The following is a 14,410-nucleotide window of genomic DNA, read 5'->3' as shown; positions in this document are numbered from 1 at the left end:
GTCTCCACAGACAGAGCACGGATAAGAGATGGATTCATTTCCAACACTCATGGCTTGAGTGGGATCCTCCCTAAATGCTTTAGGCTGACCAAGTTCTAAGGCTCCTATCCTTCTCGTCATGGCGGCGAGTTTAAGATCTGACTCATCAACTCTATAGATGCCACCTTTATTCGGAGTAGGATTACCCCTAGTATGAGGTCCTCTAGAAGTTTCTCATTGCTGGGATTTCTCATCCAACTCTTCTAGAAATGCCATACACTCATCGGCGGTTTTACTGATAAACCCGCCACTACAGAATGATTCTACCATGGATGTAGTTGGGTAATCTAGTCCGTCATAGAGAATCTGTACTAGTCTTATTTTTTCAAAACCATGGTGTGGACACTGTAGTAAGATTTCTTTAAATCTCTCAAGATATTTATAGAGAGACTCTCCTTCTTGCTGCACAAAATTGTTAAGACTTTGCCTTAAAGAGGTAGTTTTGTGTTTCGGGAAGAATTTCAGAAGGAATGAACTGCTCAATTCTTCCCATGTAGTAATGGAATGGGGTTGTAAGGCATACAACCAAGATTTTGCTTTCTCCTTCAGTGAGAATGGGAACAACCTAAGTCTCATTATTTCGTCAGGCATATTGGGGAAATTCATAGTCCCACAAATTTCTTCGAAATCCCGAACATGGTAGTAGGGATTCTCGTTCTCAACCCCACGAAAAACAGGGAGCATTTGAATAATGCTCGGCTTCAACTCGAATTGAGTCGTGCAGTGGAGTAACTGTATGCATGACGGTTGACACGTTTTAGTGGGATTCATGTAATCCCTGAGTGTGATAGGCTGATTTCCATCCCTGGCTTGGTTTAGATTTTCACTCATAGTGTCACTCAAAGGACCTCTCTTATCACGATATCTATTGGGCATAAACTAGAGCCCAACGACCAAGGATATTCGAACCAAAGAATCACTACGAGGAACCTATAGGAAAGCAAACACAATCAGGTTGACTCCACCAAGCAACCTAAACAAAATCTAGACAATAGACAGGTTTGTCAGATTCACCCTACAAATCTAGACAGCTCCTACTTCGTAACAAAGCTTGAACTATAATGTTTATGAGGGTTACTCCGTCCAAGCTGGAGACAACCAACGATGAACGTTGTGATAGCCGTCCAAGCTGGTAACGTTTCCTCTTCTCGAGGCGACCTTATAAAGAGTTGTGTAAACTTTCCCTTTAGGAATGCCCAAATAAATATTAAGTCCCTAAATCGTTTCAAAGATCCTATGAGCTCGAGACCTTAGGGGCTAATGTCTAAATCAGATTTTAGCTTTTTAGGTGAGGTTTAGGATCGTGAATGTTGTTACCTATGTGGGCAAGAGAACGGTGATGAAATCCGTCTCCTATCTTGTAACTGGGTTAGTGCCCTTACTAGATTGATTACACTAAACAGTCCGGTCACAGCAATTAGGCACACGAATTCACACAAATACCCATTGACTGGAGATTCGTGAGTGTTCAAGAAATTTACCTCCCGTTCAAGACGGGCGACGACCTTTGCAGACGACTCGGACCACTCTCCCCGCGAGTGTTCGAACCCGAGGCTTCGTTTGATTTTCGGTTACAATTTAAAAGCCCTCAAATTTAGGGTCAAAACTTTAATCCAAAAATAAAATTCAGAAAATAAAAGAAATTGTAAATTTCTTCTTTTGAGGTCCTCCTCCTTGTTGCGCCTCCTCTTTAGCTCCTTAGTGCTCTACACAGCAAAAATAATAAAGCAAGTCAAAGTATTCAAAAAGACAAAACTTACCAAAAATAAAAACTTTTCAAGTTTAGAAAAATTTAAAACTAGTCCCCCGGCAGCGGCGCCAAAAACTTGATGGGCCTAAAAAATTTTCTGAATAGGTCTACACCCGCAAGTGCACGGGTGTCAAGTTGTAAATTCCGGTAAGACCGGTTCGTTCCTCAGAGACTAAGTCAAACTCAAATTATAACTTTAAAACTATTGAGATTTAAAAAAGTGAATTGATGATGGTAAGATGATTCAAATAAAAATAGCACATAAAAATAAAAAAGAAAACAAATAAGTTGATATTCAGAAAAGGGGAACCTAGGGTTTTCGAATCCGTCCACGTGACAATCCTAAAGACGATGTATTTGCCTTAGCCAACTAAGTTCTTTGTTTTACTCGGGTTCTATCACATGAACGCTCTAGAATCCGGAAGATGTTGTCATTAAAAGCAATAAGGACTTTAAAAGATATGAAGATTTAATCTAAAAATTAATTGACTTGCATATAAATTGAATTGATAAAATTCTTGTTATGGACTTCATCTAAACCCTAGATGGAAAAATTAGTTTTTCATGATGAAAGATGAAAGGTTAACTATATAAAATGTGGGAGAAAAGTAGAAAAAGTTGGATTTCTTACTGATTTTGCAGCCAAACAGAGCCTTAGGGAAGTGATTTCCTTCTGTTTTTCCCAGAATTCTACCAAACGCACCCTCAGGGAAAACGATTTTCTCCTCTTCCCGGAAATGGATTCTCTGTGGGAAAGTAGTTTTCTCATCTTCTTCAACTCTCTTTCTCTCTCTAACTTTCTGTAATCTCTCTCTCTCTCTCTACTATAACTATTCATTTCTATCTTTCTATCTAATATAACTAAAAAGAATGGAGTTATGGTAATGAAATCTATTAAAATAAATAACTTTATAAACCTGAAATCATTATGAATTTCTCTCTGTAATCTCTCTCTCTCTCTCTCTCTCCGTAATCTTTCTCTCTCTCACAAAGAAAAGAAATCCATAAGAAGAAATTGAAACTATAAATGATATGATGATGACTCTCGGTTCTGTTTCTCTCTCTCTCTCTCTCTGTTCTCCACCGTCCTCTCAAAAACCTCCTGTTGCCTTCGTTTTATAGACTAGTAAATCAGCAAATCTCGCCCAAACCAATCTCCCCCCAAATCCGAACAACCCTTTCGGTTGTTATCTTCGATTTCAATTTGAGAAGATAAGGGAGGGAGAAATCACATACCTACTCGGTTTGGCCTCAAGAGATCCCGTGACCTTTTCAACACAGCTGTTAGAGGAGAAACTTCGTTGCTGGTCGGGTGCATCGAAATCAGATGGAACATACGTCCATCAGTTGGATACCAGGTCACTCACGTTTGGACCGTTAGATGCTTGCACGGAGCGCTGAAGCCGTGATACGTAAAACACGGAATCATTTCACCGAATAACCTAGAGTCCCGTCCTTCTATGCCCGATTTCATACCGAAATATCAAAATTTCTTTTCTGGATTCGCGCCACGTGTTCAGAAGGATTTGATTTTTACCGAAACTTTGACTTGCACTCTTTTGCTCATCCGGACTCCGATTCGACTTTCGTTTTCGCCATTGGATTCGTCTCGGACTCTATATTTCATTCGAGCACCAAAGTTGACCAAATAGCCAGACTTCCATAATTTCCAAATGACTATAGTACCCTTGACAACTATTTCTCCCAATTTCATCTGTTTTTCACACTAAGCCCTGTAAAGACACCTGAAACAGAAAAACAAGCAATTCAGCAGAGTAACGACTCGATATGGACTAACTAGCTCCAGTTAAGAGATTGAAATTAGGCATTTTCATGACTCATCATACAACAAAACAATCCCTCTTGACAGCTCACACGGTCATCTGTTATGGCTTTACCCGGTCGGTCATTTATTCCCCAAGTTTTTCCTCGAACCTTTCCAATCGCATGGTAAGATCAAAACCTCCAAACGTAGCTCCTCTACTTGAGATACCGAGTATGTTAACTTGATCTCCTTTCCTTAATGTTTGCTAGAACTTAATGGAAGGTTGAGAAGAACCTTTCTTCTTGACTAGATAGATAAAATGTGAGCCTTTTCTCTAGAATCATTTCTCCCTCTTAACTGTCTGAGAGAGATGATTTTCTCTATGAGAAAATTCCACACTTTTTCTGTTCTCTAACCGATCCTTATATAGAAACCCTAAAATAAGAGTATCACTCAAATTAGGTTTCTATTTGGACCCACAGAAAAGATATTATCCAAAACGCCCTTTTAGGGTAATTAGGGTTCCCCTTTAGTGTGACTGGCCAGAGTAGGCCACTATGGGCTTGGCTTGGCCTGGCCGACCCACTCACCTTAGTCGGCCATCACATGGCGAACCCTTTTGAGCCTTCTTTCGGGCACCCTTTTCGAGCCCAGTTCTTTCTATCTTTGTTCTGAATCGCCATTCGAACCCTTTTGGCCTATTTAGTGAGATCTATCCATTTTAAGCCTAGCTCCAACTAGTTAAATCTCTCTGATCAAGTTACCACTCTTATGTGTAACCCGTTGTAGGATCTGGTCTATGTTAGCTGCGAATCACCGAAGTAAACTGACGATCGTAAGCGGCTTCTAGCAAAGCATTACGATCCCTAATTCGACCGGCTGGATGATCTTCCGGATTAGGTCATCGTTATCCTCGCTGACAAATTGAGCGCATTGTTACCTTGGTCGAAGGACGTTCCTTTAGATGGACATCTCCTTCAGACTGAACTGATATATCCTTCAGTTTCTTCCCTCTAATGAGAGACTTCCCGAAGAACTATCAAAATTACAATTTTTTTTATAAGATTTCAAGCAATGGGGCTCAACAACAATAACAAAAGAGATTTCTTATGAAAATGCAACAAAATCTAAGTGGAAAATTTTGTCGGTGCACATGATTTATAACAATCTAGATGAGTTTTAGAAGAAAACACATGAAAAAAAAGTACCATACTAAGAAGAAGAAGAAGATGGAGTTGCAAGAAAATCAATTTAGAAGGACAAAATCATCAAATTTTACAGATGTTTGAACTTTAACAAAATTTTGACTTAAATCTTTAACAAAATATAATAAATTTAATTACCTATTTAAAGACAGACAAGTAGATGTAGTCGCTGCAAAAACGTAAACAAAATTAAGATTAAAACTGAAAGATATTTTAAAAAGGAAAAATTGGAGGGAGCCCCAAAAAGTCATGGATTAATAAGATTGCTTAATTCCGTTGTGGCCCCCGATTTGTGACCAACTCGCCGTTTTGGTCCCTATAAGTGTCCGACAGTTCGTTTTGGCCCCAAAAATTTTCTAATTGGCCCCAAATTTTTTTCAACCTCCCAATTCTACCCCCATGGCATTTCTGTAATTTTTTTTCTTTTTCCTTGTCCACCTCATATAACAATTACCACATCACCATTCTTCTCCTGCAAAGGTTGCCGGCCGGAATAAAAAATTTCGCCCGGCCACCTTTACCAAAAAAAAAAAAAAATTCTTCCTTTCTCTCTCTTCCTCTGCTTCTCTCTTCTCTTCATCTTCTTTCTCTCTCTTCTTCTTTACTCTCTCTCTCTCTACCAAATCCGGCGAAGGGGAAGATCCCCTTCGCCGGACGTCTGGTTTCCAGACTTTGAAGGCATGGAAACCAGGCCGTGAAGGTCTTGTTTCCAGATCCAGATGAAGGTCTGGAAACCAGACGTCCGGCGAAGGGGATCCTCCCATTCGCTGGACTTGGTAGAGAGAGAAAATAAAGAAGAAGAGGAAGAGTGAGAAAGAAGAAGAAGAGAGAGAGAGAGAAAAGAAGAGAAAGAAGAAGAAGAGGAAGAGAGAGAAAGGGAGAAATCTTTTTTTTTTTTTTGTAAAGGTGCCGGCCGAATTTTTTTATTATGGCCGGCAACCTTCGCAGGAGAAGAAGGGTGAGGTGCACAGAAGTGATGTGGTAATTATTAGATGAGGTGGACAAAGAAAAAAAAAAAGAAATTACAGAAATGCCGTGGGGGTAAAATTGGGAGGTTGAAAAATAATTTGGTCCAATTAAAAAAATTTTGGCGCCAAAAGGAACTGTCGGACACTTAAAGGGGCCAAAATGGCGAGTTGGTCACAAATTGGGGGCCAAAACGGAATTAACCCATCTGACATGTAATGCAGCCCTTGTTTAAAGGAAAGTTTTTGTCACCCAATTGCAAATGGGTGAAAGTTATTTCATTCCACTTAATTTGGAACTCCTTCCCAAGATTAGTACCTTTGTCACATCTGACGTGGAGATGTACACCCGTTTATCTCTCTCTCCCTCCCCCCTCTCTCTCTATATATCTTCTCTTTCCTCTTTTAACATTCTAACTCTTTTCAATCTCTATCTTTTAAATTTAATGCTTCTCTTTTCTTCTGAAATTTACTTACCCTTTATAGAAGAAGATTTTTCACAACTGTTAATGCTTCTTTTGAATTTGGACACTTCTCTCTCTCTCCCTCTTAATTAGTTGCCATCTTCCTCTGTTATTCCACCACACCTACTCTTGATTTGCTTCTCTATAAAGATACAAGTTTTACTGCAACTTCAATTACTCTGTTATCGGTTTTGAGAAGAAAGATTGAATCTTTTACTTGTAAAACAAGGAAAAGAACCATGATGATTCTCCAAAAGGGTACTAATCTTCGCAATTTGATTCAGCTCTCAGGATTCAGTTGTACATCTTTAACAGAGGTGTGTTCTGATTTTCTTTATTTTGTATTTGCTTATATGAACATGCAGAGATTATTCTGTCAATTTCCTCTTAGGATTTTTATTGTCTGAAAGATTTAATTGAGGTTTTAAGTTTGGGTTTATGATATTGAAGCTGATCATCATGTATCTCTCCCAAATGTTCTGTTTTTGGGGTTCCATAGGAACTTGTTTAAAAGGAATTTTGTTACAACCAGTTAGAGAGAGAGAGAGAGAGAGAGAGAGAGAGAGAGAGATGATGATGATGTTCAATGACTTAAATCTTGTTTTTTTTTTCCAATCTAATTGCAGTTCAAATCATTCTTTGCATCTGAAGCTGCATCTCCAATGCCTGAACCTACTGCTTCCAGGTGATGTATTTCAATTGTTTGGTAAATGAATCTATGTTCGGGCTTTGGGTCATCCAATATATTGTTGATGATAAAAACTTGACCCATTTGACTTGGATGCAACTTTACTTTTTAGTCCAAAAAATTAATTTATTAACTTTTTACCCCTAATTTTCACCTTGAACCCTCCCTCCGACCACATCTGCTTCCAACCACAACCACCATCTCTCTCTCTCTCTCTCTCTCTCTCTCTCTCTCTCTCTCTCTCTCTCTACCCAAACCAAGGCAAACTGATCCGATTTGGACCTTTCTTCCCAACCGGATTGACTGTTCCAACGAAAGACAATCTTTCGACAGATTAAAGAAAGAGTGAAAGGGGAAGAGAGATTAGAGGGAGACGGAGAGAAGAAAGAGGGACAAGTGGTGGAAGAGAGAAAAAGGTGGTGATGGTCAGAATTGGCGGTGGTCAGAAGTGGCAATGGTTGGAGGTAGTGGGTGATCGAGGTGGAAGATGAAGATTAGGGAGTAAAAGACAAACAACACGAGTTTTGGAATGAAAACAAGATTGTCCCTTAGGTCAAATCTAATTGACCAGAGTCATTATCCGTGGAAATAAAAATGTATTATATATTAACTAATGTGTTTAATAAAAAATCAGTAATATTTGTCCACATAGGAGACGGTGATTTAAATCTTAAATCTAAAGAAATAAACATTTATTAAACCAGAGAATGAAATTGAAATCTTATCTTTCTAAAAGATGGAATTGAGTTATATCTATGTTTTGTTAGTATTAGAACTAATATTTGGAGGGGAAAAATATAATTCAGGTCTGCTGAAGAGTATGCTAATGTGAAATGGGATGAGTTAGGGTTTGGGTTAGTGCCAACGGACTACATGTACATCATGAAATGTTCAAAAGATGATAGCTTCTCAAATGGTGAACTGAACCGCTATGGTAACATTGAGTTGAGCCCTTCTTCTGGCGTCTTAAATTATGGACAGGTAAGACCACTTTATTCAACCTACTCTCTCATAGATGTGTCATTAAAGACTACAAATGAAGTCTATAGTCAGGTGCGAGAGGATCGAAGGTCCCAGGTAGTTAATATATCTGGTGTTTCTTACAACGACCAAAAATGTAATGGAACGATGGAATTAGAAAGTCTTTAGATTCTTGAGGGATTGCTTTAGATTTGAGCTCAGATCTCTCACAACAAAAACTAGTTCAAGAGGCAAGACTTTTTTCACACGTGAAAATTCACCCCTACCCTTTCCACAAACAACAATTAATGTGGGATTTTCTCAATAATCTTTTCCTCACATTGACTTTAACTTCAAGATTTATTGGGCAAAGACTTGTTATATTTAGGCTCTGATACTAGTGTTGGGTGGTTTTTGGTTCTCTCTCTCTCATCCCAAACGCTAACTCAAGGGTAAGAATTTTTCCACATTTATAAATTCACTCCTACCCCTTCAACAACCAATGTGAGATTATCACAACAATATCTCCCTCACACACTGGTTTGTAACTTCAATAGTTATTGAGGCAAAATTTGTTATACTTAGATTCTGATATCAGTTTTGGGTGGTTCGACACTTCTTTACTCTAAAAGTCAGCTAAAAAAGTGAAGTTTTCTCAACGCTTATAAACTCATCTCTTGCCCCGTCCACTATCGAAGTGGCTATGATACCGTTCATCATCTACTATTCATGTAGAGATATTAAGCTATGTTGGAGATCGGGTGTATGAGTCACATTCTACAAAATTCTACAAAATCAATTTAATCATTTTGCTTGTCTCAATTTTCACTTCTCCTATTTTTACGATTTTCTAGAAACCTAAGTTTTCTATCATGACTTTGCCAAAGTCACCCATTCCATAAGATGTAAGGACACCTTTACATCGAGTAGCTACTAAGAACCTAAATCAACTAGTAATGTTATTTTCAGTTTTGACTCAGTCATACTTAAGCAAGCGTCTTCACGATCTGATAGTAAAATAATATCGTCAACTGATGCAACTACTGGAATACTTCCTTATTTTTCATATCTCTTTTATTTTCTTTCTTATTATCATTTTAACTTACATTCTTAAAGGCATTAAATATTATTACCTATTAACTGAAGGTCTTTGGTACAGGGACTTGTCTCTTGTGTATTGGGACTCAAAATAGACATTGGTTGTTTTAGTAAGTAGATATTTTTTCCGAAAAAGTTAACAAATCATCATATATTCACTTTAAAACGATTATATTGAAAATACTTTTATATTTAAAATCAACCCATTAAAAGACAAAACATATTAAATAGTATCTCTTTCTCTATCTAAAGAGTTGGAACAAATAATAGAATAAAATTTGGAAGAAATATTTCTGACAATGTAATATAAATATGGCCAAATTTTTTACTACTATGGTCGAAATATGTCCAATATTTCGATTACAGTGGCCGAAATATTTCATCTTCACCAATAAAAAGTGGTCGATATTTTGGCGACAAAGAAAATAAATAAATATAATTGTCAAATTTTTCTATGTTTTGGACAAATCTTCACTGACATTTTCTGTAATAGGGTGAAATACTATGAAATTGAGAAATAGTAAATAAATATTTTCCATTGGTGAAGCATCGCCTTAGCATCATTTATATATTTAGAAATTAGAAATGAGTTACATAGAAAAGAGAATATTATGAGTTCACTAGAATATAATGTTTATAAATGGTGGTTGTTTTGAAGAAAAGGTTAAAAATAAGATTTTGTGCTAGCTAGAATTCGTCGATAGACATAGGAGCATCCATCTCTAATAAGCTACCTTATGCCCAACATATCACATCAAGGCTTGGCTCCTTGAATAGCTCAATCCTCCTTATGGAATATGCTAGCACGACGCACGCCTCGCCATGGCATATGAGAACATGTAACACGTCTTCCAAAGGAACCCGCAGTAACCTATCTCCAGGTACTGTCCCGAGCCACTATCACTAGGCTCTTGGAACACATCTTGTAAGCTATCAAGCTCTAAGTCCATCCATCACAAGGACCAGAGCAACATACTCGTTTGCCTATTGTCAAATAGGTATCAGAGTGTAGCGTATTTCTAGCCTGCACCTCTTCAGGCTCTGATACCAATTGTCTGAAGAAGAACATGAAAATAAAAGAAAACACTGATTCTTGTATTATTTTAATTCTTAGTTTTTATTTCATTAAAAATTAATTACTCTATCTCAGCCTCTAAAAATATTTTCTCCTTTGTAATTAGTAGAAGGACTATAAATCCAAAAAGATGATATGTAAACTATGTCCCGTGCCATTTAGCAGGATCCCTATACTAAAGACTTACCCAAAATAGGAAAGCCCTGAATGTAAAGGGGCCTTATACTAAGTTTTTTTTAGTTGAAAGGCCCCAATCCCCGTACTAAGTTCGCCTCTACTAGAGTGTAAGCCGTAAAAAGAATAATAAGACGGTTTACTGTCATTGCTGACATTTTTACCAATCTGATTAAGAAAAAAGGGTTTTTGAGTTTACCTCCTTAACACTAATTAGTAATTGAGTTTACCCCTTCAGTAATTAGTAATTAGGTTTACCTATTTGAATTTAATTTTTTTACAAAACTACTAAAGACATGTTTGACATGAGATAATAAAATTATAAATTAATTAATGTCCAAAGGAAATCATATATTCGCTAATCATATTACCGACTAAATCAAACAATAAAATAAGGTGGAACAACTACGAAGAACCTTATTGAAAGACAATTGCTCTTGATAGTCACGTTTACTTCGCGTACGTCAAACACAACTTTTGTGTCTTTGTCAAAAAATAATAAATCTAACGAGTGGACTCAATTACCAATGATGGAGGGGGTAAACTCATTTTACTAATCAGTGATGTCGGGGTAAGCTCAATGTATGTGTGGAATCATTTTGGGCGGAGATGTTGCTAGCTGCAAATCATATTTTCCTTAAATAAAAGAAAAAGATTTGATGAAACACTGAAACAGGGGTTATTTGAAGGACTAAAAGCATACAGAAAAGAAGATGGGAGAAGCCTTTTACTATTCCGACCAGAAGAAAATGCTCTTCGCCTGCAAATGGGTGCTGAGAGAATGTGCATGCCCTCTCCATCTATTCAACAGTTCATTGATGCAGTGAAGCAAACTGTTCTTGCTAACAAGCGTTGGGTAATTACCTAATAATACAATCTGTTTCTTGATTTTGATTCTTGGGTTTTTACTTTAAATTTAACCTAACGATTTGGGTTGAATATAGGTTCCACCACCAGGAAAAGGGTCTTTATATGTAAGGCCATTGCTGCTAGGAACTGGACCTGTTCTTGGTTTGGCTCCAGCTCCTGATTATACTTTTCTCATTTATGCTTCCCCTGTTGGTAACTATTTCAAGGTGGGGTTTTTGAGATTTTTGTTATTAGGGTTTATGCATTGCTTGATCTTTTAAATGAATTATAGATGGTGGTGGTAATCTTGTTCATCTTTATTAGGAAGGATTAGCTCCATTGAACTTGTTTGTTGAGGAGAATTATCATAGAGCTACCCCTGGTGGAGCTGGATGTGTCAAAGCAATTAGCAACTATTCACCTGTGAGCAACTACATTATAAGTTAACTTTCTTTTTTGTTTTCTTGGGTGCTTTCATTATGTGTTTCTCAAAAGAAATGTATGATTTGAAATAATTACTTTTTTTTTTTCTTCCTTTCATTCATAAAGTTTTAGTCATAAACTTTTAACTTGTTTGAGACAATATTATCGGAACCTCTACTCCTATAACCAGATTCCCCATTTTGATTTGGTTTATTGTTCGATTGAGTATTATGAATTCGATATACCAAAAGCTTCGCAGCTCGAGTCTGAAGGAAAACTATGGGGTATTAACTAGTTGAGTAGTTAACTAGATAAAATTGTTAAGATTGAAGTTTTATGTAGGTGTTATTATTTGAGAGTGTATTTTGTTTTAGCCGAGAGTAAGGACATTTAAGTATATGTACATCGTAGAAACTATATAAGGACAAAACTAAAGAGCATAAGACATACAAAAACCCAAATTTAACATTCCGAAGACGTATACCCCTAAAATTCTTTACAATGATAATGGTAGCTTACTTCTTCCATATCATGTACCAAAGCAATTCCAGTTCCAGATAAAATTGGTTTGCATTTCCAATTACATTCTTGGTTTCTTTTTTCTAGGGTTTAACTGTAATGCTTAATTGAATCGTATGTTATGTAGAATGGTGAAAGTTTTTTGAGCATGTGAAAATTAGGCATGTTCATCTTGGTTGTCGTTGATACATTTTACAATAGTTTCATTTTTCATGAATATGTAGGTTTTTAAACCGATAACTGAAGCAAAGAGTAAAGGGTTTTCAGATGTTTTATACCTTGATTCAGTGAACAAGAAGTATCTGGAGGAGGTCTCTTCTTGTAATGTTTTCCTTGTGAAGGTAGTATATATGTTTATGTTTCAATACTCTACACATAGAAAAGATCCTCGGAATTCTTGTGTGTATTGGTGTCAGAGCTTGATCTTTTCGTCGTACTTACAGTTAGACTCGTCACCACTATAACCTTCATCCTATTGCAGGGGAACAAAATATCAACCCCAGCTACGAAAGGAACTATTTTGGCTGGAATTACTCGGAAGAGTATCATCGAGATTGCTACTGAGGAAGGTTACCAGGTAATCGACGGTGCTCAATCTTTCATGAAACTTCATTTTTTAGTTCTGTTGAGTGGTACTCATTTTCTCTCATCTCATGCTACCCCGATCTTTGAAAGCAATTTATCTACAAATGTTTATTTGATTCTTTTCCCCTCTATGTAACAAAAGTTTCTACATGTATTCTCGAACGATTAGGTTGAAGAACGCAAAATTGAAGTAGACGAGTTGATCGAAGCTGACGAAGTTTTCTGCACAGGAACTGCAGTGGTTGTTGCACCTGTTGGCAGTATAGTGTACCAGGGTAAACGGTAAACAAACGACTCTTTTATATCCCAGTCTTCCCGTATCAAACAAGGTCGAGGAATTACTTACCCCATACTACAAGAATCAGGTTATGTTTGTTTTCTCCTAGTCAAATCTGAATTCTGATTTGAGTTTTGAATTGACTCGAGTAAGATTTCAGAACGTTGGTTTTTTCTGACTCCTGATGTCTTACTTCTCTTAATGGCTGATTTGGGTTGATTTTGGGTCCATTTGAGTCGGACAATTCAGATTCAGATGAGTCAAACGAGACAATGAGAAAAAACAAACACCATCGCAGTCTGAAGGCCGAACGTGACCCCAACCCTTAAAGAAAAATGGGGACGTCGACTGGCTCACAACATAACTAAATCATCTGATTGTAAAATAAGTTATACGCTCCTATGCCAGAGTGACCACTCCTCGTGGGAAACCTATAAAAAATAATTTACCTCCTTAGAAGATAAACCCTTCATCATATGATCGAGGTGGATGCCTAACTGTTAGCAAATTTTAATACCATCTAACAGAGCTCGGGTTTTGTGGATTGATCATACTCAAATATCAAAATAAACACAAAATTGGCATCTTTTCCCCATATTCTTTGATTATATAAATATATATCTTCTCGCATTAATCTTTTCGGCAGGTTTGAGTTCAAGATCGGAGTCGGAACAGTGTCCCAGACACTGTACTCAACCCTAGTAGGCATTCAAACAGGTGTTGTAGAAGACAAGATGGGCTGGACTGTTGAGATTGAATGAGCTATTTCAAAAAGGGCTTTTTGAATCATGGTGGTATTTTAGATGTAGAACCTGGAACAATGTTTATAATAAATCAAAAGTAAATTAATGATCTCTCAGCAGTTAAAAGTTTATGAATATCCATGGCCAAGGACCCAAGGTTTTTCTTTCTCTGATCCATTTATTAAGTTTGTTGGCTTCAAACTCAAAACCATTCCAAAAGAAGGGCAAGGCAATCCTTAGTTCCGTTACTACATAGTTTTCGGACTATTCTTTGTCTTTGTAAAACTATTCTCACCGCCACTGATTCACAAAGAACAAGATGAGGGAGCCACAGTTTTTTTCGTTTACATCTATTCCTCTAGTTTAAACTTCTAGAGTTCACTCCTACTTCGTGTCAAGAATCTTGTCAAAGATTCTTTGTACCCTTAGCATTTTCCAAAAGCAAAACCATAAATCGTGAAAGGCACTTGTGGAGTAACACTTTATTTTAGTTTCTCCAATAGCCTTTTTTTTTACTTTGTCCGAGGAATGAATCTGGGCCTTGTGGACGGTACTAGTTCTTGAAAGTCCATCTCTCTCTAAAGGCACCACAGTAATTTCAACCAAATTTTAAGTATCATCCCCATTTTTTTTTCAAAATAGTAAAATTATAACTCTGATCTCCCAAGTAATTATACATTTTACTGGTAAACCAAAGCCAGCTTCACATCCTGACAGTGTGATACTGTACGTCTATACCATCAACAAAATTCCGAGATAAATTCTTCCAGAAAATATGTGCGAGCACATTAGAAATGTATATTCATCTTTTAATCTCTCTTTATGTTTTAA

General features: G+C 37.1%; 1 protein-coding gene across 1 annotated transcript; it reads left to right on the top strand.

The window, feature by feature from the left end:
* Positions 1 to 6,131: 6,131 nt before the first annotated feature.
* On the top strand, positions 6,132 to 13,714 carry LOC147538106 (branched-chain amino acid aminotransferase 1, mitochondrial-like). The gene is made up of 10 exons (XM_086643609.1): positions 6,132 to 6,505; positions 6,815 to 6,873; positions 7,683 to 7,857; positions 10,860 to 11,039; positions 11,128 to 11,259; positions 11,357 to 11,455; positions 12,199 to 12,315; positions 12,456 to 12,551; positions 12,729 to 12,841; positions 13,483 to 13,714. Exons 1-10 carry the CDS (start codon positions 6,428 to 6,430, stop codon positions 13,595 to 13,597), a joined length of 1,164 nt encoding a protein of 387 aa, XP_086499735.1. The 5' UTR covers positions 6,132 to 6,427; the 3' UTR covers positions 13,598 to 13,714.
* The last annotated feature ends 696 nt before the right edge of the window (positions 13,715 to 14,410 follow it).

This window comes from Eschscholzia californica, unplaced genomic scaffold, assembly GCF_041429995.1.
Source record: "Eschscholzia californica isolate CP2 unplaced genomic scaffold, dmEscCali1.0.p SCAF_5, whole genome shotgun sequence".
NCBI classification, from domain to species: Eukaryota; Viridiplantae; Streptophyta; class Magnoliopsida; order Ranunculales; family Papaveraceae; genus Eschscholzia; species Eschscholzia californica.
This window is presented reverse-complemented; position numbering and strand designations above follow the sequence as displayed.

Coding starts and splice junctions, on each gene's coding strand:
- LOC147538106 (XM_086643609.1), top strand. CDS start 6,428: ATGATGATTCTCCAAAAGGGTACTAATCTTCGCAATTTGATTCAGCTC. Junction 6,506..6,814: donor GTTGTACATCTTTAACAGAG/GTGTGTTCTGAT, acceptor ATCTAATTGCAG/TTCAAATCATTCTTTGCATC. Junction 6,874..7,682: donor CCTGAACCTACTGCTTCCAG/GTGATGTATTTC, acceptor AATATAATTCAG/GTCTGCTGAAGAGTATGCTA.